Here is a 25,246-nt window from a genome sequence, read left to right as displayed (position 1 = left end):
AGGGATTCATCATTCCCAAAGAACTGGGCTTCATTAGTGGGACATGGTGGGGCTTCTGTGATGGAGCAGAAGTTTAGAAAGCACTGTAGAATACATACTCTTGTTGTGAAGTGTTGGTGACGTTCCTCATTTAGGTGATCCCAGACAGGACAGTTGAGTTTTACTTATTTTAACTGACTGCTGTCTAACCACAGCAAGTAAATCTAATTTTATCACCTACAGGCTGAAATACCTTTGGCCTTCTAACCACTCCCCAAGGGAAGAAAGCCCTTGGTCAGCTGCATGGCAGTCTATTATTTCAGTATTATTAATACTGAAAACATCAAACATAAATATCCTAATGTGATACTTGTTGCTGGGTAGCACAGGGATTATATCAGACCTTCACAACCCCTATGACTAATAAATAGTCTTGTGAAAGACAAACTGGCCAGAAACACACACACACCCAACACAAACAAATGATTAAGGTTTAAACCCTTAATGATGCTTCCTAGCAAAATGGTGGCTAATGAAAGCCATATGCGCTAGAAGAGTGGCTGCCTAGCAGATTGCTGCAGCCTCTGCAGGCCCAAGGGGGATGTCAGAAGCAGCCAAATCTTTCTGATTGCCAGTCTGTTTAACTCCCCATTTTCTCCAAGAAGCTTCATTATATCCAGAAAGATCTTTTGGGGAGTATATCCATCCCGTCTCATAAGGTACTTTGTTTCCAGGGTGCTGATTCTACTGGTGGATCATTCAGAAAGTTAAATCAGGTGCTCCTAAAATGGTTTTTGGAACTTCCAAGTTCTTACTCAGAATTCCAAGCCATAGGAGACAGAGGTATCTAAGGTGCCAAGCTGATTCCATTGTGCAAAAACATTTCCTCTCTTAAGGGACGTACACATGAAATTAAAAAAACAACATGGTGGGGGGTGACAATGGCACAGAGGAAATGGGACTTTGCAATTATATTTTTATAAGGGGTCTGAACTTGGTCTCACTACTCACATCACCTGGAATGGTTACCAGGCCTCAAAGGACTGCCCCATGGGCTAAACGAGTGATCCACTCTGAAGCCAGACAGAGAGTCTTAGCTGGGAAGTCCTTTACAGATGCCACTGTTGAGGGCCGGAAGCTGGAGAGAGTGAGCTCCATCCTCAAGTAGTCCTTATGCTCCTTTTGAACTAGCCTTGCTGTTCTGGGCCGTCATTTGTGATTTGGCCTGGAGTGTCTAGGCGTAAAAAACAAAAGGACTGTAGGCATTAGTCACAGACGTGTAAGTTCTTAAGGAGTGAATGCCATTTTTGTTTTCTTAATCAAAATAGTGACAGACCACAAAGTCAAATCTGAGATTATAATTTACCTTGGTAATAAAAGATACAGGAGATTTACAAAAAACAAGGTCTGTGTGTGCTTGGGATGCTTTTCTGGGCTTAACCCATATGTGTCTTAATAGATTCTCTGTCTTGCCAGCGTGTCTTTGGTCCACAGGAGCCACTTCCCACTTCAACTCTCCCACAACCTCCCCACTGTTTACTCTTCATGCCCTGTGCTCTTGCCCCAAATCCCTTCACCCAATTGGGAAGACTGGATGATAGATAATTTCTTATTTACGTGCATTTCTCCTGAAATTCAAGTTGCTTTCCAGCTAGTATTTCCTGACATCAGAAGCCTGTGTAAAATACACAACACATGGAAACTATTTCCATCTGGCACATAAGAAAAAAAGGGTCTGCCTATATTGTAACTGGCTTGTAAGCATGTTTTAGTCTGACCCACAATTGTATTGGTTGTTTTTTGCTTTTGGATAGTTGAAGTAAAAAACGTGGTTATAAGATGACTAAAGTTCAGCCTACAATTTCCTGTTTGGACAACAGGAAGAATTGTGCAGTGTTTTGCAACAGGACTAATTCTAGATTCTCACTACCCTTAAAGATAACTGGAGGGAGAGGGTTTTTCTTTTTCATTTATTAAAGATACTTACAGCTTCTTTAGAAGAAGTGATGGATCCTTTAGGTAATGAAATTGGTGTTGATGGTGTTATGGGTGATGATGTAACTGGTGGCGGCTGTATAAAGTCTTCATCCTTAAACATCAGAACCAAGAGTTGGGTTACTGATTTAAAACAAAATGTATTAATCTACAGTCCACTACCTTGACTACCAGGAACTTGTCACAGCTACCTCATATCCTGGCACAAGATTCAAAAGGCAAAATCTGGAACCTAATTACATATAGCCAAATAATAAGCTTCCTCTTAGAAACAGATCAAACAGTACCATAAATATTCCTTATTAAGGAACATTATTGTATTGAATTTCAGTTTCATTAAGGAGATTAAAACAGGAGAAATTGACCCATTGCTATTTTCATTTTTTAATCTAACCAAATGGAAAGTAACTGTCTAACCTTAGTTCCCTTCAGTTGAGGTGCAAGATCCACTATGTTCTCTTTAGATTCGGTGAAAGTAGGTAGTTCCATAAGAATATCAGTCTTTGGAGCCTGGGGAGAGAAACATTTTATGTATAATAAGCTTTCTGCTCTTCCTAAAACCCAGAAACTTTTATAGTAGTCAATGCCTTTTTTTAGCACAATTTGCTTTCCACTAAATCCCTAGCTTCCTCCTCCAGCTCCACCCTTTATGAGTAACATGAAATATGCCCCTGACATAGCAACTTAGTATTATTTCTCTTTGAGTTTTGAGTCCTTTGTATACAAAAGTTGCACTCGGATAGATTCTAGCATTTAAAATAATCATTAGCAAACCACTGATGGTACTGGTCCTGCTGTCAGCCTCAAAAAAAAAAAAAAAAAGCCATTTCTCAATTTTTTTTTCCTTTTTTTTTTTTTTTTTTTTTGAGATGGAGTCTTGCTCTGTCACCAAGGCTGGAGTACAGTGGCTCGATCTCGGCTCACTGCAACCTCCCCCTCGCGGGTTCAATCAGTTCTCCCTGCCTCAGCCTCCTGAGTAGCTGGGATTACAGACGCCTACTACCATGCCTGGCTACTAATTTTTGTATTTTTAGTAGAGACGGTGTTTCGCCATGTTGGCCAGGCTGGTTTTGAACTCCTGACCTCAGGTGATCTGCCCGCCTCAGCCTCCCAAAGTGCTGTGATTACAGGCATGAGCCACCGCACCTGGTCTCAGTTATTTTCTAATAGCATTGATATAACTTGGTCTATGTTGCATCTTTTTCATTTTTAGTATCTAATAATAAATGATAAAATAGCCTGATTTACTAAAATGGTAAGCTCCAGTAATGCAGGGAAGATGGGGAGAGGAGTGGTATTATAGATTACGATCAGAATGGGGGTGGTGATAGAACAGCTAGCTAACCTATCTTTAGGAATTAGATTTGAAAAACAAATATATCACTGTGCTTTGAAAGTTATTTGTGTACTTTGGAGGGGTAAGGCTACATACATCCAAAATTACAGTATATTTGATGTCTCTATTCTTCACAGAACCTAGCATGCTACTTGTTCTCATTTTGTATATATACATGGAGAATAGAAGTTTAAAAACATGGGTGGGAAAAAGCCAATAAATTGCTTAGGAGCTTATCATTTTGTCCTTAATTCCTTTCTCACCCACTCCAGAAAGCAACGTCTGGATAAAGAGCTGATGGCTCTCTAGAATAATTCTGAGAACCCAAATTTAGCTGAGACAGTGAGCTCCTCCAAGATTTCCTAGCCCCTGAGAGCAATCTAAGAATGACTATTGACTTTGGTCTGTCTCACATGAATGGTTCCTTGAGTTGGATAGAATAAGAACCCACTAGCCTGCCTTTTAGAACATGGTCTATACTCTGAAACTGCTCCTAGTGTCCCTAGAGTTTTTCCTGGACAAATCCCAAAACCAGATTACTCTAGAAATATGAAAAGGGAAAGCAAGATGGTGTTTCCTGAAGTTGGGTTTTCATACTGGACTTCAGATAATTTTCCTTGGCTTGTCCAAGGAGTCAACAGCATAATTAAGATATAAAGTGGCCCTCACTTAGTACTTGGACTAATCCCCTAAACCACAGTGTAGCATCTTCTACAAGAGTCTCCTTTCTTACTCATGCGGAGTTCTGAGTCAGACAGGAAGCCACCAGCTATAGAAGCGGGAGGCCCTTTCTGATGGGCCCAGCGCAAGATGCTATAGTGACTGGGCCAATCCTATGCTCTTCCCTACAACACCAGGAAGAAAAATGACTAAGGAAATGAGTTGAAGAGCATTCTAGATTAGCTATTCAGTGCTTAAAAACTAATAGGTATCTGGACAAATGAACAGGAAACATTCAGTCTAAAAGGAGAAAGCAACAGAAACACCCACACACACAAGTCGTCTAATGAAGATGAGATAGTTAAGGAAAAGGAATAAACTGCTATTAGTAAAATTCTCAAACTGGGCTCAAAGGCAGTAGCAGCCTTAAGGCTGCAGGTAGTCTGAGTGGCTTCAGTTTTCTGTTTGTTTTGTTTTGTTTGAGATGGAGTCTCATTCTGTTGCCCAGGCTGGAGTGCAATGGCGTGATCTCATCTCACTGCAACCTCCGCCTCCCAGGTTCAAGCAATTCTGCCTCAGCCTCCCAAGTAGCTGGGATTACAGGCGCCCACCACCATGCCCCGCTAATTTTTGTATGTTTAGTAGAGACGGGGTTTCACCATGTTGGTCAGGCTGGTTTTGAACTCCTGACCTCAGGTGATCCACCTACCTCGGCCTCCCAAAGTGCTGAGATTACAGGTGTGAGCCACGGTGCCTGGCCTTTGTTTTGTTGTGGTTGGTTGGTTTTTCAGGAATTTTTAAAACATAAAGCCAGTTGGGCCAAATTCTAAAAGGCCAAAAGAAATGCCTGCTCTGACTGCAGGAGTACACCAAATGTTTATGGAGAGGCCTCAGCTGGACGGACGAGGAGGGTGTGAGCCCAGGTACTCACCTCCCCACTGAGTGGTATCTCAATAGGCTTGGGCTTCACATCTATCAGGTAGAAGGTGCGGGACAGGAGCAAAAGGGAAGGAGGGACGTTCTCCTTCAGGTGGAGGTCCTGCCACTGGAAAACAGGAGGGGAACAACACGTGAGAATCACAGAACGCCAGAGCCGGAGTGCTCCGCGGTGATCTACCGCCTCGCTCCCTGACACCTTCCCACCGCCCCCGCCCCTTCCGCCAAGCCGCTCAGGTGATGAGTAACGGCAGAACACGGACAGGAACCCAGCCCTGGCTTCTGCACTGAGGGGGTACCCTGCCGACTCCTTCACTATGGTGGAATCACTCTCGGAGAATTCAATTAAACTGTCAACCCAGTCAAGTATCTTCTCCTGGACAAAGTGTAGATAATGTGAAAGAATAAATCACAGGCTGAGCAACACAGGGCGACTCTGTCTCTACAAAAAAATTTTCTAATTATTTGGGTATAGTGGTACATGCCCGTGGTCCCAGCTAGGGAGGCTGAGGTGGGAGGATTGCTTGAGCCCAGGAGTTTGAGGCTGCAGTGGCCTGTGTTAATGCCACTGCACTCCAGCCTGGGTGACAGAGTGAGACCCTGTCTTCTTAAGATCAGTAATACATGCACAAAAGATAAAATTCAAAAAGTACCATAAAAAAAATTCACAAAGCTTGTGCAGTGACCATGTCATAGCCAACGTTCAAGAAATACATGATTTTAAGGATCTTTCTCTACAATGTGCTGTCTTCCAACCAGAGCTGGTCCCACATATGAGAGGAAAAAGTGACCTAACACGGTTTCCAAGCCAAGGCTGGTATCCTAAGATTATCTGCGCACTCTTCATGGCATTTTTTACAATGATGGGAATGAAATGTAATAGGAGTTACTCCTTTGTTTTAAAGCATGGATGCTCTTAAAGTACAAATATGCTATCTGAGGAAAAATATTAAACATGGGTTACCACAGCGTGTGTTGGTTTGGGGCACTAACTGAAAAGCAGCCCCAGGTGGGCCACCAGGCAAAGTGGGGACCTCCAGACAGATTCACACAGATAACAGGCCTTGAACTGAAATTTTTGCCAGGACCCTTTACACTACGTGGAGTAGGTCAAAATTCTGAGGTGGCTCCAAGACACCTTGTCCCTACAGCACCCACACTCTTTCCTAGTTATTCAACAGTATTCTAGGTGCTGTGTGAAGGGATTCTACAGGTGTAACTGAGGTCCCAAGTCGGTTGACCTTAAGATAGGGAGAATCTTTGGATGGGCCTCACCAATCGCATGAGACCTTCAGTCTGGGGCTAGAGGTCAAACGCGGGGGAAATTGGAGATTTCAAGCACAAGGAAGCTCTGGCATATAAGAAGTTCTCTGATGTTGGCTTTGCAGATGAAGGAGGCCAAGAGGCAAGGAATACAGGTGGCCACTAGATGCTGAGAGTAGCCCTGGGCTCACAGCCAGCCGGGAAACAAAGCCCTCAGTTCGACAGCTGCAAGGAACTAGGTTCAGCCAACAAACTGAATGAACTTGGAAGCAGGTCGTTTCCCACAGCCTCCAAAGGAAGACAGCCTGCACTTCTGACCTACCAACTGTGAGCTAATATACCGGTGTTGTTTTAAGCCACTAAGTTCATGGTCATTTCGTAGGCAGCAATGGAAAACTGACAGAGATCCCAATCAAAGTGAAAAATCAACCTAGTTCTTCAGCATCCCAGTGCTCAATGAAATAAGGCAAATTAGGTAAGACGGTTCACTTGCAAAGAAGAAATCACATAAGGAGGTCTGCATATTGTAGAAGAGACTTCTAGGGAAGAGGACCCCGGAGGGGTGCTGCTACTTGCCTCCGTGAGCTGTTGTCGCAGTTGTTCCTCCGTGAGACCCAATGATCTCATCCCTCGGGCCCTACAGGCAGACTGTAGTTCTGATACACTCAATGCCCTCACCCCTTCCTTGGCAATTATCTGAAAGAAATGTAAGGGATGGAGCTGGAGCTTTTGATTCCAATTTTATGCAATCCCTAAATTCCAGTAAGTCAGTGGAAACAGAATCGGAGGCTTGGACACTTTGTACCTTGCACTGGCTGCTGCAGCAAAGGCGATGTAGGGAGGTGGCAGTTGAAATAACGGGAATCCTGCCAACAGGTATTAGCAATATTAGGGATATTTACACAACTCCTCCCCAACATTCTGTCATCAGAGTAATTATTTCCCCTCTTGATCTGCATTTTGTCTGGTTGTGACATACCTACTTTTCTCTTCCGTGGCAGCTTTATGGTTCATTAGAAAAAAGTAGTTCACTTGAAAAACTCACAATGTACCATTTGTTGCATGTCCCTGTAGTGTTTTCCCCTGCTGTCCCCCCACCACCCCCTGAAATGGCCCTGACACACTGATCCACAAAACTCCCTCAGTAAATAACACAGTTTCTGCTTGGCGTAACCCAAAACTATGGTATTTCTGGGACCAGTGTTGTTTATTGCAAAGCTCTAAGAGCAACAACTGAAATCTAAATGGGGCCAAAGGGATCATGCTTTCTCAGTTCTGGGAAACCTGCTCCCCCAGGCGGAATGCTTATAAAGCAGCTGATTCTGAGTCAAGAAACATTCCTTCCATTTTTTCAAAAAGCCTAATTAGTAGTTATAGTCCAAGGGTGCCTTTCTTCTACAAGGTGTTGAGGCTCTGCTTTTCCTCCCAGCATTATGTTTTGCATACCAAGCCAACTACCCCTTCTTGGCAGGCCAATGCGCCCAGCAGAATATTGACTTTGGCACCAGCTTCCCGGTGTGAGAGCACAAGTGTGGGAGCAGAGCTTTGTCAGGAATCTACTGAGCTGCTATTTCCTTCCCAGCAGGTCCTAACTGCTTTAGGTGAGTCCCAGCTAAGACATCCAAATTACTAACTGCTTATGATGGCCTTCTCAATAAATGGGTAAGGGGATGACAACTCCTCAAATGAGTAATCAAGGTTCAAGTTGTCATGGTAATGGTTGTTTAAACCACTCATTTTGTCAGAACCCAACATGACCAGACCCAATGGAAAATACTGCACTTCTATCCAGGCATGGTGGCTCACACCTGTCATCCCAGCACTTTGGGAGGCTGAGGCAAGCAGATCACTTGAGGTCAGGAGTTTGAGACCAACCTGGCCAACATGGTGAAGCCCCGTCTCTACTAAAAATAGAAAAATTAGCCGGGTGTGGTGGCGCATGCCTGTAATCCCAGCTACTTGGGAGGCTGAGGTGGGAGAATCACTTGAACCCGGAAGGCAGAGGTTGCAATGAGCCAGGATTGCACCACTGCAGCCTGGGCGACAGAGCAAGACTTCGTCTCAAAAACAAAAACAATACTGCACAGTTCGTCCCACAGGCACCCTAAGGTATCTCCCAAAACCTTGCTAATTCCCTAGAGCTATGGTTAAGCTCTTACTTCATCATCTGCTTTTATAGACTTCAGTTTCATCAGGAGCTGAAAGCGGAGCAGGTTGTTGGTTCCAAACGTCTGCATTTCTAGCAGTTTGCAAAGGGCAACCAGCTGAGGGCGATCTAAGTGTTCCAGGGCCAGCTGGTCCTCAAATAGTTTGGAGAAGCGAACTATCTCCTTTGTGCTGGGCTTGTGGCCTGTCTGGACCTATGCAGTGGGACAAAGAGGCCAATTAAAATGTGTTTCCTACTTAATTTAACTTTCCCAATAGGCTATTTGAAAGAGACACCAAAGCATTTATGGGACTCTCTCTGACATCTGGAAATGGGTCTCGTGGTATAAAGAAAAGATATCCATCCGAAGTAAAACTACATCAGCTGAAAAATCAGGAGTTCAGAAGTTTGACTCTAAGTCTACCGTTCTTTCCAAGAAGTTATCAATGTCTTCAACATGCTGATTACTTTAAGACAGGCTTTTCTGCAAACTACTATCAATGTTTATAATATTAAATGTTTACAATATTGTACATTCATAATTTAGATATTTGCAATTCCAAAGATGGTGAACAGTTTGGGAAATCCATGATGACATGTGTTTTTCATATAACTCCCAACCCTGAAGTTGTTTAGCATTACATAAAAGATGGACACCTGCTTCACGTAGGATGACAGCTGTGTAGAGGCATCGCCCATCTTTGCTCTGTTCCTCCTTGCCATTTCTGTCATGGTTTCTTGAAGAAATTTTGCTAGTTCCAACTTTACAGCCATTTTCTTTTTCTGTTTTTCTTCCTTAATGGTAGAAGAATAAAAGTTACTCAATCTTTCATGATTGCAAATTGGTAGATAAAGATGGGAGAAAAACAACTGTCTCCTTGTTATTGCTCATCCCTACATCATGTAATAACATGATGCTCAGGCATAGCTGAATGGGTTTGTGAGACCAAAGCAAGTAAAAAGAAGCCTCTATTTGGAACTTGTCTCCTTACTTTTGTTTCTCACTAATACAATAATCATAAGCATTTGATAGATCCAAAATGTTCCCCCAATGGGAGGCTTTATCATTATTTAGAATGAGTTACTCTCTCTCTCTCTCTCTCTCTCTCTCTCTGAGATGAAGTCCCACTCTGTTGCCCAGGCTGGGGTGCAGTGGCACGATCTCGGCTCACCGCAACCTCCACCTCCCGGGCTCAAGTGATTCTCCTGCCTCAGCCTCCCGAATAGCTGGGATTACAAGTGCGTGCCACCACACCTGGCTAATTTTGTTTTTTTGTTTTTTTGGTTTTTTTTGAGATGGAGTTTTGCTCTGTCACCCAGGCTGGAGTGCAGAGGTACCATCTTGACTCACTGCAACCTCTGTCTCCCGGGTTCAAGCAATTCTCCTGCCTCAGCCTCCCAAATAGCTGGGATTACAGACACACGCCACCACACCGGGCTGATTTTTGTATTTTCAGTAGAGTAGGGATTTTCGCCATGTTGGCCAGGCTGGTCTTGAACTCCTGACCTCAAGTGATCCGCCCGTCTTGGCCTCCCAAAGTGCTGGGATTATAGGCTTGAGCTACGGCACCCAGACAAGAATCTCTTAACCTGGTGCAAACTATTCAGTCTGCCAGTTGAGCCAACTCTTTGTTTGAGTGGCCCTGGGTTTTGCTTTACAAACAAAGAAAACTAGGAAATGGACTCTACACTAATGTAGCTTACAGTTTAATAGAAAACAGACATAAGTAATTACAATACAATGAGTTAAGTGCTCTAACAGACATGAACACAGCACTACACAGAAGAAAAGTAAATGGATACTCGTAGGACACTGTTGGCTGGTGTTTCTCAATCCTTGTTCATCATCAGAAATGTACTATGGTAGCATTTTCAAAATAACCACAGTCAGGACTCAGTGGTAAAGAAGAACAGGAATCTGTATATTTTTAAGTTGCCTAGGAGATTCTAATGATCAGCCAATCATAAGAATCACTGATTTTTAGATAGATCTTAAAAGACATAACAACAACAACAACAAAATCACACAATAGCATGATCAGAACCCACTTAGTGGCCGGGTGAGGTGGCTCACACCTGTAATCCCAGCACTTTGGGAAGCTGAGGCGGGTGGATCACCTGAGGTCAGGAGTTTGGGATCAGCCTGGCCTGTCATGATGAAACCCTGTCTCTACTAAAAATACAAAAATTAGCCAGGTGTGGTGGCGCATGCCTGTAATTCCAGCTACTCAGGAGGCTGAGGCAGGAGAATCGCTTAAACCTCGGGGGAGGATGCAGTAAGCTGAGATTGCGTTACTGCACTCCAGCCGGGGCAGCAGTGAAAGACTCTGTCAAAAACAAACAAACAAACCAAACCCACTTAGTCATCCATTTCATTCATCCATATCCTTCCATCCATCCATTTATTTATTGCACATCTACCATGTATTAGGTACTGGAGATAAAATGAACAATAACAGGTAAGAATTCCTGCCATCATGGAACTTTTAGTATAGTGGGAGAGACAAACATTAGTGACTAATGATAATCCCGTAATTCTTCACATTAATGTAGAAGCATAATGGGTAAGTGCTATGAAAGAGAAATACATGGTGCTGTGATCTGATGTAAACAGAAAGCTCCTCTCTCCATGGAACAAAGCAAACAAGAATTTTCTGAGACGGTGGCCATGATGTAGACATATTTGTATGTTTCAGGGAATGAGTGGTGTTCAGGAAAGAGGTAACATTTAGATAAATCACTTCCTCTACTCCCCCCATCTTCCTGAATTCACTAATACTTTCCTTGGAATGTTATGGCATTAATTCTAGATGCTGATTATTTTAAATGTAAGCAAATTAAACCATTGCCAGGCAGTCAAATATTGTAATTTGATTTTATCCTGTGAAGGTATCCCGAATTTGTCTTCAAGATTTTTTTTTTTTTTTAAAGATAGAATCTCACTCCGTCACCCAGGTTGGAATGCAGTGGCACGATCTTGGCTCTTGGCAACGTCTGCTTCCCAGGTTCAAGTGATTCTTCTGCCTCAGCCTCCGAAGTAGCTGAGACTACAGGCACATGCCACCACGCCAGGCTATGTTTTGTATTTTTAGTAGAGATGGGGTTTCACCATGTTGGCCAGGCTCGTACCGAGTTCCTGACCTCAAGTGACCCACCCACCTCAGCCTCCAAAGTGCTGGGATTACAGGCATGAGCCACCACGCCCAGCCTTCAAGTCTTCATTCTTATTGTTAATTTCATAATGTATTCTCTGTCATCTCTCTCTTGGGCTAGCATTCCAGCTGGTTTCCCTTCCTTGGCTCTACCCTCTGCAGCCCCTCCTGTAGCAAAATTATTCTTCCAAAACACAGATCTAATCATGTCATCCACCCAGCTACCCTGCTTCAAACGTTCCGTTTCCATTATTCACCATGGTCAAAGGGAAAGCCTAAATTCTTAAGCTGGTGGATGCCTTCCAACCTGACCCCAACACATCACTTTGTCTGTTTCCTGTCATTGATGCCCTGGAACTGCCTACTTCAACCACAAATAACCAACCAGCGGTCTCTGATTACATCATACTCTCTCATGCCACTGAGCCATGTTAAATGCTATTCCTTTTATCCAGAATACCTTTGGTAAAATCCCACTTACTCTTTAAGTCTCAGTTCCAAAGTTACCTTTTCTGTGAAAAATTTCCTAATCTTACTGATTTAAAAGTTGCCTTTAAAATTAGCTGGGCATGGTGGCAGGCGTCTGTAATCTCAGCTACTCAGGAGGCTGAGACAGGAGAATTGCTTGAATCTGGGAGGCGGAGGTTGTGGTGAGCCAAGATTGTGCCACTGCACTCCAGCCCAGGTGATAGTGAGAGACTTCGTCTCAAAAAAAAAAAGTTGCACTTTTTGTCTTCTCATAATGTTTTGTTCACACCTTCTTACCATACGCTGTCTACGCTGTCTAGTAGAGTGTCACAGAAAGGGGAGAAGGAAGGAGCTGCCTCTGTTTTCTCGCCTGCACAGTGACTGCCACACTCAATGAAGGCTCCCTCTTCTCAGGGGCTGCTGAACAGGTCTGTTGTGCCGACTAAATCATACCTACTGTTCCACTAGTCACCGCAGTAACAGTGGATTTCTGTTTTCTTTATTCTTTTATTTTTAAACAGGATCTCACTCTTGCCCAGGCTGGAGTGCAGTACAGTGGCATGATCTCAGTTCACTGCAGTCTCAACCTCCTGGGCTCAAGCAATCCTCCCGCCTCAGCCTCCCAAGTAGCTGGGAATACAGGTGCATGCTACCACATCTGGCTAATTTGTTTTACATTTAAAAAAAATTGTTTTTTTAGAGACAGGGGTCTCGCTATATTGCTCAGGTTGGTCTTGAACTCCTGGGCTTAAACAGTCCTCCCACCTCGGCCTCCCAAAATGCTAGGATTACAGGGATGAGCCACTGCATCCAGTCTGTTCTCTTTATTCTTTTGACAGTTAAAATCAAGTTAGAATTTGGTGGAGAAGAGATAATCTTTTCAACAAATGGTCCTGGAAAAGCTAGATATCCACATACAAAAAAGAGAGAAATGAATCTATATACTGACATTACAGTTTTCATAAAAATTAACTCGGCCTGGAGCAGTGGCTCACGTCTGTTATCCCAGCATTTTGGGAGGCCGAGGTGGGCGGATCACCTGTGGTCAGAAGTTCGAGACCAGCTTGGCCAACATGGGAAAATCCTGGCTCTACTAAAAATACAAAAATTAGCTGGGTGTAGTGGCACATGCCTGTAATCCCAGCTACTCAGGAGGCTGAGCAAGGAGAATTGCTTGAACCCAGGAGACGGAGGTTGCAGGGAGCCGAGATCACACCATTGCATTCCAGTCTGGGCGACACAGCAAGGCTCCATCTCAAATAAATAAATAAATAATAAATAAATAAATAAAATGGATCACAGACATAAATGTAAGACAGAAAACTGTAAAACTTCTAGAATAAAATAGGAGAAAAATGTAGGTGACCTTCAGTTTGGCAATAAGTTTTTAGCTACAACACCAAAAGCATGATTCATGAAAGAAAAAAACTGATAAGCTGGATGTCATTAATGTTAAAAGCACTTGCTCTGTGAAATACATGGTTAAGGGAATGAAAAGATAAGCCACAGAGTAGAAGAAAACATCTGCGTATTATATCTGATAAAGGACTTTTACCCAAAATATACAAAGAACTCAAAATAACAATCAGAAAAAAAAAAAAAAAACCCATTAAAAAGTCAACCAAAGGGCCGGATGCAGTGGCTGACGCCTGTAACCCCAGCACTTTGGGATGCTGAGGTGTGCGGATCACCTGAGGTCAGGAGGTCAAGACTAGCCTGGCCAACATGGTGAAACCCTGTCTCCACTAAAAATACAAAAATTGGCTGAGCGCAGTGTGGATGCCTTTAATTCCAGCTACTCGAGAGGCTGAGGCAGGAGAGTCACTTGAACCCGGGAAGCAGAGGTTGCAGTGAGCTGAGATTGTACCACTGCGCTCCAGCCTGGGTGACAGAGCAAGACTCCTTCTCAAAAAAGAAAAAAAAGTCGACCAAAGATCTAAACAGACACCTCCCCAAAGAAGATACACAAATGGTAAATAAGCACAGGAAAGATACTCAACATCATATGACATCAGGAGATTGCAAATCAAAACAGTGAGATACCACACTACACACCTATTTCGTGGCTAATGTCTAGAGCACTGACAACATCAAATGCTGGTACTCTCATTCTTTGCTGGTAAGAATATAGAACAATACAGCCACTTCAGAAGACACTTTAGCAATTTCTTAAAAGCTAAACATAGTCTTACCATATGATCCACCAATTATTCTCCTAGGTATTTACCCCAATGAGTTGAAAGCTTACATCCACACAAAAACCTGTACCTAAGTGTTTATAGCAGTTTTATTCATAATTGCCAAAACCTGGAAGCAATCGAGGTATCCTTTCATAGGAGAATGGATAAACAAACTGTGGTACAGCCATACAATGGATTATCATTCAGTGATAAAAAGAATTGAGCCATGAAAAGAACTTGAAATGCACATTGCTAGGTGAAAGAAGCCAATCTAAAATGGCTACACACTGTATGATCCCAAGTACATGACATTTTGGAAAAGGCAAAACTACAGAGACAATAAAAAGATCAGTGGCTGCCATGGGTTGGGGGAAGAAGGGAGAGGGACAAATAGGTGGAGCACGGAGATTTTTTTTTTTTTTTTTTGAGACAGGGTCTCCCTCTGTCGCTCAGGCTGGAGTGCAGTGGCACTATCATAGGTCATTGCAGCCTCGACCTCCTGGGCTCAAGCAATCCTCTTGCTTCAGCTTCCCAAGGAGCTGGGACCACAGCATGAGCTACCATGCCCGACTAATTTTTGCATTTTTTGTAGAAATGGGGTCTCACTATGATGCCCAGGTTGGTCTCAAATTCCTGGGCTCAGATGATCCATCTGCCTCAACCTCCCAAAGTGCTGGAATTACAGACGTAAGCCACCGTGGATTTTTAGAGCAGTGAAACTATTCTGTATGATACTGTGATGGTGGATACATGAAGTTATGCATTTGCAAAGCCCACAGAACTGCTTCAACATAAAGAGTGAACCCTAAAGTATGAGCTTTAATAATAACATATCAATATTGGTTTTTTAATCATTACAAATATAGCACACTAACGCAAGATATTAATTACAGGAGAAATTGTGATGGGGTGGGGTGGGGAGAAGTAGTACTTTCTACCCAATTTTTCTGTAAACCTAAAAACTCCTCTAATAAAGTTTATTAAATTTTATTAAAGTTAAAAAATCCTACATACCTTTTTGGATTCACTTTCAAAAGTTGATGGCAACATCTCTGGGAAGAGTTTCAGAAACACTGGTAATAAGAATTCCATGAAGGGTACAATTATGAACACCATAAATGGAACCAGGCGGAAGAAATCAACACAAGTTCTCAACAGCTATAGAATTAAATGCATATGCAATATTCATTATTTTAGGGCATGCCAAAAACAAAAATCAAAAACAAAACCAAAAAAACCCTGTCTTGGTTCATTTTCTTTCTTTCAAGAGATAGTGTCTTGCTATGTTGCCCTGTCTGGCCTCAAACTCCTGGGTTCAAGCAATCCTCCCACCTCAGCCTCCCAAGGAGCTGGGATTATAGGCCTTTGAGCCATGCTCAGCTTGGTTCTTAAAGTGTTAAAAACCCAAGACAGGTTTTCTGCAGCTGTTTATAAAAACGAAAAGGCAGGGTTTTCCTGTTTACCATAGCTCTGAAGCAATTTTTATGGGATATCTTAAAGGAAGTCTACGACAATAAAAATATTACTGGCATCTCCTAGACTTCATCTATGTTAGAGGGTCCATACTTTAATAGCATTGTATCACTTAAAATTGTTTTTGTTTTGTTTGTGTTTTTGCAGCAGCATCTCACTCCAGGCTGGAGGGCAGTGGCACGATCTTGGCTCACTGCAACCTCCGCCTCCCAAGTTCAAGCCATTCTCCTGCCTCAGCCTCCTGGGTAGCTGGGACTACAGGCACGTGCCACCATGCCCGGCTAATTTTTGTAATTTTTTTAGTAGACAAGGGTTTCACTGTGTTGGCCAGTGTTTCACTGTGTTTGGCCTCCCAAAGTGCTGGAATTACAGGTGTGAGCCATCGTGCCCAGCCAAAATTGGGTTTTAAAATGCATCTGCTTAATATATTAACAACAGTTGAAACACGAAGCCTCTCAACTTCTTGGAAAAATTAAAAAACCATAATCATAACCATTCTACAAATGTGCACATGTACCCCTGAACCTAAAATAAAAGTTTTTTTAAAAACCGTTCTACAGGAAAATATATAACAAATTCCAGAATACTGACTAAAGTTGTACAGTAAGTCAGTTGCAGACAAGAAACTGGTTCTCACCAGCAGTTATTATTCCTACTCCGAGATTTTTAAGATGAAGTTTACATTGAATTTAAATAGTTGAGTTCCCAAATAGTTCATTTTAATTTCACATTTTCTTTCTCAAATATGATTCTTGCCTACCCTTCGTCTCTCTCGTCTGGTTAGGACCTGTCCATGCAACAGCCTCCAAACCATTCTGGCAGCAACTTTGGCATCAATCCAAAGTAAGTAGAATCCATTGTAAAAATATTTAAGTTCATCCATGATTTTTTGTCTATAAGATTGTTCGCCTTCTTTAATCTTCGTGCCAGTTTCTTTTGTGGCCTGAGGGCTCGTCACCTGTGGATGTTTTGGGGCTTGCTCCAGCTGAGGTTTGCCAGGAACCTCTCGCAGCCAGCAAGTGGATGTGTGTAGCTTTTGTATTAGTCTAGTTCCTGGGTGAAGTACTGTATTGCCTGGCTGACTGGGATCCGAGTACTTCTTGCTCTCATAGTTCTTCATACATGTCTTATTTAAATGGGAATCTGGCAAGTGAAGAAATGCACATGATGGGGAATAAGAAGAGCAGGTAGGATGGACAAAATGGCTAGGGAATCTGGAATAAAAAGAACATCCTCTGAGTTAAGTACATACTATTACAAAGCACACACTATCATAAAGCACATACTATTAAAGAAATAGATAGTACATCCGGTCAAAATACAACAGCTTTTTTTTTTTTCTTCACTCCCATTGCCCAGGCTGGAGTGCAGTTGCACGATCTCAGCTCACTACAACCTATGACACCTGGGCTCAAGCGATTCTCCTGCCTCAGCCTTCTTAGTAGCTAGGATTACAGGCACAGACCACCATGCCCAGCTAATTTTTGTATTTTTAGTAGAGATGGGGTTTCACCACATTGGCCAGGCTAGTCTCAAACTCCTGACCTCAGGTGATCCGCCTGCCTTGGCCTCCTTAAGTGCTGGAATTACAGGCATGAGCCAACATGCCTGGCCAAGGAATATTGTTTCAAAGACACATTTGATGGTCACTGTAGGAATTAACTAGTCACATAATACTGCCTTACCTATTCAGTGTCTTTGAACTCCTCAACTTACAGCTGAAATACCCTTCACCTAAATTCTTCAAGAACATTAGGGCTGGCCACGGTGGCTCATGCTTATAATCCCAGCACTTTGGGAGGCCGAGGCGGGTGGATCACCTGAGGTCAGGAGTTCGAGACCAGCCTGGCCAACATGGTGAAACCCAGTCCCTACTAAAAATACAAAAATTAGCCGGGTATGGTGTCATGCACCTGTAATCCCAGCTACTAGGGAGGCTGAGGCAGGAGAATCGCTTGAACCCAGGAGGTGAAGGTTGCAGTGAGACAAGACTATGCCACTGCACTCCAGCCTGGGCAACAAAGCGAGATTCTGTCTCAAAAAAAACAAAAAACGAAAACCAAAAAACCACACAATTAGAATTGGGCACCCCAATTAAGGGTCTCTACCTTCTGGTATTGCAACAGCCCAGGGTTTGCAGTTAAACTACCATATCAGATTGTTTGAAAATAAAAATATGGGCCATGCGTGGTGGCTCACGCCTGTAATCCCAGCACTTTGGGAGGCTGAGGGGGGTGGATCACGAGATCAAGAGATCGAGACCATCCTGGCCAACATGGTGAAACCCGTCTCTACTAAAAATACAAAAATTAGCTGGGCATGGTGGTGTGCACCTGTAGTCCCAGCTAATCAGGAGGCTAAGGCAGGAGAATTTCTTGAACCCAGGAAGCGGAGGCTGCAGTGAGCCGAGATTGCGCCACTATACTCCAGCCTGGGTGACAGACCGAGACTCTGTCTTACAAAAAAAAACAATAAAACAAAAATAAACAAACAAAAAATTTGTCTTGGTTCTTTTTTTTTTTTTTTTTTTCTTTTGAGACGGAGTCTCACGCTGTTGCCCAGGCTGGAGTGCAGTGGCGCGATCTTGACTCACTGTAACCTCCGCCTCCTGGGTTCAAACAATTCTCCTGCCTCAGCCTCCCGAGTATCTGGGAATACAGGCGCCCACCACCACAGCTGGCTAATCTTTACATTTTTAGTAGAGATGGGGCTTCACCATGTTGGCAAGGCTGGTTTCGAACTCCTGACCTAAAGTGATCTGCCTGCCTTGGCCTCCCAAAGTGCTGGGATTACAGGCGTGAGCCACCACACCTGGCTCTTTTTTTTTTTCTTTTTGTTTAAGAGACAGACTCTTGCTGTGTTGCCCAGGCTGGCCTCAAACCCCTGGGCTCAAGCAATCCTCCCACCTCAGCCTCCTAAGGAGCTGAGATTACAGGCACATGCACCATGCCTGGTTTAGTTCTTAAGGTGTTAAAAACCCAGGCTGGAGTAGAGTGGTGTGATCACAGCTCACTGCAGCCTCGACCTCCCAGGCTCAGCATCCTGAGTAGCTAGGACTACAGGCCCACACCACCACGCCCAGCTAGTTTTAAAAATTTTTGTAGAGATGGGGTCTCACTATGTTATCCAGGCTGTTTTTTTTTTTTTTTTTGGCATGGAGTCTCGCTCTGTTGCCCAGACTGGAGTGCAGTGGTGCGATCTTGGCTCACTGCAACCTCCGCCTCCCAGGTTCAAGCGATTCTTCTGCTTTACCCTCCTGAGTAGCTGGGACTACAGGTGCATGCCACCACGTCCAGCTAATTTTTGTATTTTTAGTAGAGATGGGGTTTCACCATGTTGGCCAGGATGGTCTCGATCTCTTGACCTTGTGATCCGCCCACCTCGGCCTCCCAAAGTGTTGGGATTACAGGTATGAGCCACCACGCCTGGCCCCAGGCTATTCTTGAACTCTTGGGCTCAGGCTATCTTCCTGCCTAGGCTTCCAAAAGTGCTGAGATTATAGATGTGAGCCACTGCAGCCAGCCTCAGACTATTTTTGAAGGATGCCAAGATAAAACACTCTTTGAATGGCCAAAAGGGGAAAAGTAAGTGCTCAGTGAATAGTCTTTATTTATTCTCAGTGAATAAATAAATGGTGGCCGGGCACGGTGGCTCATGCCTGTAATCCCAGCAGTTTGGGAGGCTAAGGCAGGTGGATCACTTGAGGTCAGGAGTTCAAGACCAACCTGGCCAACATGGAGAAACCCCTGTCTCTACAAAAATACAAAAAAATCAAGACCAGCCTGGCCAACATGGAGAAACCCTGTCTCTACAAAATTACAAAAAAATTAGCTGGGCATGGTGGTGCACGCCTGTAATCCCAGCTACTCGGGGGTCTGAGACAGGAGAACCACTTGAACCCAGGAGGCAGAGGTTGCAATGAGCCACGATCGTGCCATTGCACTCCAGCCTGGGCAATAGAGCGAGACTTCATCTCAAAAAAAAAAAAAAAAAAAAGGTAACAGACCGTAATGGGACACAAATATGCCCTAAGACTGGCTGTTCATCAGCCATTTTACTGGCTTTACATCTAAGGACCTCACATGATGTTCATCAATTACAGAGATGTCACTCTAAAACCATTACATCTTCTGGCTGGGCATGGTGGCTCACGCCTATAATCCCAGCACTTTGGGAAACCCAGGCTGGCGGATTACCTGAGGTCAGGAGTTCAAGACCAGCCTGGCCAACATGGCGAAACCCCATCTGTACTAAATATACAAAAATTAGTGGGGCGTGGTGGTGCATGTCTGTAATCCCAGCTACTTGTAAGACTGAGGCAGGAAAATCTCTTGAACCTGGGAGGTGGAGGCTGCAGTGAGCCAAGATATCATGCCACTGCACTCCAGCCTGGGCAACAGAGTGATACTCCATCCCAAAAAAAGAAAAAAGAAGAAAAAAAAACTACATCTTCTATCTTTTTTTTTTTTTTTTGAGATGGATTTTCACTCTTGTTGCCCAAGCTGGAGTGCAGTGGTCCAGTCTTGGCTCACTGCAACCTCCACCTCCCGAGTTCAAGCGATTCTCCTGTCTCAGCCTCCCAAGTAGCTGGGATTATAGGCTCCTGCCACCACGCCAGCTAATTTTTGTAGTTTTAGTAGAGACGGGGTTTCACCATATTGGTCAGGCTGGTCTCGAACTCCTGACCTCAGGCAGTGCCCTCGCCTTGGCCTCCCAAAGTGCTGGGATTACAGGTGTGAGCCACTGCACCCAGCCTCCAAGAAACTTTTAATTGTGTACTAAACCAATCCTTTTACACATATCCTTTCCATCTAGAAGGATGAAGTTCAGGCCAGGCGAGGTGACTCACGCCTGTAATCCCAGCACTTTGGGAGGCTGAGGCAGGCGAATCACCTGAGGTCAGGAGTTCCAGACCAGCCTGGTCAACATGGTGAAACCTTGTCTCTATTAAAAATACAAAGATCAGCCGGAGGTGGTGGCAAACACCTGTAATCCCAGCTACTTGGGAGGCTGAGGCAGGAGAGTAGCTTGAACCCGGGAGGCAGAGGTTGCAGTGAGCCAAGATTGCGCCATTGAACTCCAGCCTGGGCGACAGAGTGCGACTCCATCTCAAAAAAATAAAAATAAAAATAAAAATAAATACATTTACAAAAAAAAAGAATTAAGTTCATATTGGGGGGTAACTCCAACGCTTACCTTGTTCGAGCAATAGCTAAGACTGAATTATAACTGTAGAAGGCCATATTTATTTTTGTCTCAAGTAGTTAACATAGGGACCTAGGCAAAAGGAGTAAGTAAACAATTTAGTACTTCAAAAACACATCAATTAAAAGACATCAGGATTTTAGTGTTTTTAACTATTGCAAAGGTAGAACATTTGCATAGTTAAGATACAAAATCTCCTTCAAGCTCATGTCCAACAATCAGATATTTTCTTAGCTCTGGACTTGAGAATGGTACCTTGAGATTCCAACAAATGGTAATGATCTCTAAGATGATGTCGCTCATGAAGATGGTACGGTCTTCAGAGACATTTTGATTTCTGGTCAATAGTATCTAGTAGTGCAACTTCAATGATTGCCAAGTACTTAAAAAGTAGAGCAATATATATCTATTTGTAGCCTTAAAATATAGGTAGAAAGTGGATATCCTGAATTTCTTTTCAGTTAGCATTGTTCTATATTTAGGCAAGCTGTACCAAATCCTGAAGTTTGGAAGTACCCACTAATCTAATTTATATAGCAGTGGATGAAGGTAGACATGGAACCTACTAATCGCTCAAGTGGAGGTAAAACTGTTTCCCTTGCTAGTGATTCTCCAGAGCGCAAACTGAGCTTTGAACCTGTAGATAACCTTCACCAAAACCCTTCTCCATCCAGGGGCGCTTTTCTGCTAAGGGTCGCGAGGAGCGGCAGAAGAGCTGGCATCTCCCAATGGCAGCTTTGCTCTCTTGCGGCTGGAAAAGGAGTTCCAGGGCCTCTCCTGAATAGAAATCTCAGCCACAGAGCTGACATTTTGAACAGGGCCTCGAAACCTCTGGACCCACACTAACGGTGGGTGGCGTTTCGCGGGCGGGAGACGACACCTGAGGTGGCGGTTAATCCGCTCGAGCCCCGGCGCTCCCGGTCGGCGGACACCACTCGCACTCGCATTGGCGCCGCCCCACGCCCGCTGCTCCCGGGCTTCCTCGGCTTTGCTCATCACCCCACCGGAGCAAAACGCGCCCTGGGCTTCCTCGCCTGGCGGTTTCGGCGCCCGTGATGTGTGCGCCGCCTGCATGCGGCAGGGTCTGGGGGTTATGCTTTGGTTTTTTGGTGCTGGGGTGGGACAGGCACTGGAACCACGACCCTCGTGGATGATCGGGGTTGTTGGAAATGAAGCCGAGGAGAAGCAGGGCCTGGGACTGAAAGGACTGAGCGCGCTGTGCGGGGGAGGAGAGGCCGAGCTTCAGAGTTCGCACTGTGATGGGGACTGGCGGGGATGAGGTCGTGGGCGGAGGAGAGCGTGGTGGGAACTGGAAGCGGTCAGGAAGCCTGGATCGGGCGCTGATGAAAGGAGCAGGATGAGAGGAGCAGGATGCGGACGGAGCGGGCTCCGGAGGGAAAAAAAGGCAGCGAGGCCCACCAGGTCGCGGCCTGAGGGCTGGGCCTGCCCACCCCTACCTCCTTGGCCGGGCTCCGCGGAACGGCAGCCTAGGTCCTCCCAGTTCCTTCCCCGGACCCCCAAGCTAGAAGGGCCAGAAGCCAAGTCTCTACGGCTCCGCCTCTTTCCTTGCCCCTGATGTCACTCTGAGTGACGACATCACCAACCAATAAGCTCTCAAGTTCTGGGGAGGGCGGGCGTCCTTCACCTTAGCAGCCCAGGAAGCCGCAAAGCCGCGTTCCCATCGCCGAAGTGACTTCTTTGTGGGGCTTGGTTTAAGGAGCGTTGGTGCTGGGGGGCCCGAGGGTTTTTCTGCCAGTCCACACTCTGCAGGCAGTGGTTAACGCCCGAGGAAACCCTTGATTGAAGACTAAACAGGCTCTTACCCTACTGACATCGTAATATGTCTGATAGTTGCCATGGTAACCATCTCGGAGTCATGAATGACATCACTTTGATGTATTCTCCCTCGGCCCCTGCAACTCCGGAACTGCCTAAGGGGCGCGGAGAGGACTTCATGGTGTCGCAGAAAGGGCGGGAATCGGAAGGAGAGCATTCCTTTCCAGAGGCCTGAATACTGTGAAATCTTCATATGGAAATCTGTATTCTACTAAAAATATTTGCTTCCTCAATGTTCCCTTAACAAGTGTTGTTTGTGATTAATAGTTTGTGTAGAAATCTCAACATATAAAATGTATGTGATAGTAGCTGTGAAATGACAGACACTATAGGTTTGAGGGCACTTCAGTTCCTAGGATGGCCAACTGAGCCATCTTGGGAAAATGAAAGATCTAGAAATATTCTCGTTCCCCAGTTATCTTTTCCCATCCATTTTATCTGGCTCCAGAAGAAAGATTCAAAAAAAAATTTTTTTTAGGCCGGGTGCGGTGGCTCACGCCTGTAATCCCAGCAGTTTGGGAGGCCGAGGCGGGCGGACCACAAGGTCGGGAGATAGAAAACATCTTGGCCAACATGGTGAAACCCTGTCTCTACTAAAAAAATACAAAAATTAGCCCGGCGTGGTGGCGTGCCCCTGAAGTTCTGATTACTCTGGAGGCTGAGGCAGGAGAATCGCTTGAACCCGGGAGTCGGGGTTGCAGTGAATCGAGATCGCGCCACTGCACTCCAGCCTGGGCGACAAGAGCGAGACTCCGTCTCAAAAAAAAAAAAAATTTTTTTTTCTTAGTGGCTCTACTCGACCACCATACAGCAAGGAATCGCCTTCTCACGGAGAATACGTCTCCTAACATGTGAGCTGACCACTGACTTTACTCATCTGGGCTACACATTTTTAAGAATGGAAGATGGCGGTATTAAACGTCAGTAAAAAATGCAGACTGCTTTTAATCCACAAAGGATTTTTCAGCTAATAACCAAATAGATCAACTGTTAAACAGGCAAAACTTTTCAGTTTGGCCACTAGAGGTCTCTTTGTGCATGTCTGATGTTCAACTTTGCACATAAAGGTTTCACTTCACGTTCTGTTTACCAGAATTAAAATCTACAAAGCTTTGGACTCTACTTTTCCCTCACTGAAAATTCCTGGTGGTCAAATTTTGAGTTCTAGAAGGTAGATGCAGTTTTCATACTAATTTCATCAATTAATCATTGCACTACCATGTATTGGTACTTTTCTGGAAAAGATCATAAAGGATGCAAATATATTTTCAGTTCCCTGGGAGACATTTTATACGGGGAAATATTCTTATTCATGCATTGTATTCACTTACAACCAGGCACAGTGAATATCATTAAGTATTCATAAACCCGATGAACGATTCCATGCCCAGTATTTGAAAGATGAGCTAGGTTTTCTACCATGGCCATATGTCAGCAATCCTATCCTAAAAAGGGAAGGGCTAAGAACCTTTCTTATTGAAATCCGTTTGTTCAAAGTAATGTCCATCTTCCCTAGTTATGAGACTTGGCAGTTTCTTTGACTTTCAGGATAAGAGATTTATCATGTAAGGAGTTTCTGTATATAATCTTCAGAAGAGAAATTTTTTAAAAAATATTTTTTCTCCATGACTCTGGCCCTGAGAACTGTGTTAGGTTGCTGTCTTAATGAGTTCCTTGCTCATTTTCTATGGCGAAGAGTAATCATCGTCTAAACCTCAGAAGATGTTAGATACTGAAAATGTAAACTATTATTTTTAATGGCCATTTTCCTACATACGCCACCAGATCAAGTATTACTAACTGTATTTTGTAATGCTTTGCAGGAAAAGACTATGCATCTACTTCACATAACTCCAATTTTAAACTCTTGCTGTCAGCATAGCTATTAGAAACAGGCTAATATAAGATCCCTGGGGACAATTTACTAGATTCTCCTCAAGGGAGAAACCCAGGTGCCGGGTGAAGGCAACAGTTTATCAACAAAGCAAGGAAGACACAGGAGGAAGAAAACGAAGAATGGAAGTAGAAAGGCTCATAGAAAAAAAAAAGACTAATTTAATCCCTCTTTCCTGGAGATGGAATTAAGCTAGACTTGGTGGCCCGCTTTGGCCATCTGTGTTTTAAAATGGCATATCACAAATAAAAAGTATGCTTTTACTGATAGCTTTAACCTGTGGTACTACTTAAAGCATACGTTTAAAAATATTTAATTATTAATAGTAATGAGAATTTTTATTTTCTTTTTTTTTTTATTTTTTTTTTTTGAGACGTAGTCTCGCTCTGTGGCCCAGGCTGGAGTGAAGTGGCGCGATCTCGGCTCACCGCAAGCTCCGTCTCCGGGTTCACGCCATTCTCCTGCCTCAGCCTCCCGAGTAGCTGGGACTACAGGCGCCCGCCACCACGCCCGGCTAATTTTTTGTATTTTTAGTAGAGATGGGGTTTCACCGTCTTAGCCAGGATGGTCTCGATTTCCTGACCTCGTGATCCGCCTGCCTCGGCCTCCCAAAGTGCTGGGATTACAGGCGTGAGCCACCGCGCCCGGCCAATGCTGATAATTCTCAGTATCACCCTTAGTATTATTAACCGGGTTACGTTTTTTTTTTTTTTTTTTTTTTTT

At 44.1% G+C, this 25,246-nt stretch overlaps 1 protein-coding gene across 4 annotated transcripts; it reads right to left on the bottom strand.

The window, feature by feature from the left end:
• Positions 1 to 909: 909 nt before the first annotated feature.
• Positions 910 to 22,713, bottom strand: LETM2 (leucine zipper and EF-hand containing transmembrane protein 2). 4 transcript variants are annotated; one of them, XM_025394283.1, is made up of 11 exons: positions 22,251 to 22,713; positions 20,785 to 20,865; positions 16,349 to 16,731; positions 15,130 to 15,273; positions 8,973 to 9,110; positions 8,329 to 8,529; positions 6,746 to 6,865; positions 4,902 to 5,015; positions 2,392 to 2,484; positions 1,967 to 2,068; positions 910 to 1,213 (listed from the first exon to the last, which is right to left on the bottom strand). In XM_025394283.1, the coding sequence occupies exons 3-11, from the start codon at positions 16,706 to 16,708 to the stop codon at positions 1,151 to 1,153; spliced, it is 1,335 nt and encodes a 444-aa protein (XP_025250068.1). In that variant the 5' UTR covers positions 16,709 to 16,731; positions 20,785 to 20,865; positions 22,251 to 22,713; the 3' UTR covers positions 910 to 1,150. The 4 variants fall into 4 exon arrangements, with proteins under 4 accessions (XP_025250068.1, XP_025250067.1, XP_025250069.1 ...); XM_025394282.1 differs by lacking the exon at positions 22,251 to 22,713 and adding an exon at positions 21,310 to 22,037 and having other exon boundaries at positions 16,349 to 16,802; XM_025394285.1 differs by lacking the exon at positions 22,251 to 22,713 and adding an exon at positions 21,635 to 21,692 and having other exon boundaries at positions 936 to 1,213; positions 15,130 to 15,188.
• Positions 22,714 to 25,246: the final 2,533 nt, after the last annotated feature.

This window comes from Theropithecus gelada, chromosome 8, assembly GCF_003255815.1.
Source record: "Theropithecus gelada isolate Dixy chromosome 8, Tgel_1.0, whole genome shotgun sequence".
Lineage (NCBI taxonomy): Eukaryota > Metazoa > Chordata > Mammalia > Primates > Cercopithecidae > Theropithecus > Theropithecus gelada.
This window is presented reverse-complemented; position numbering and strand designations above follow the sequence as displayed.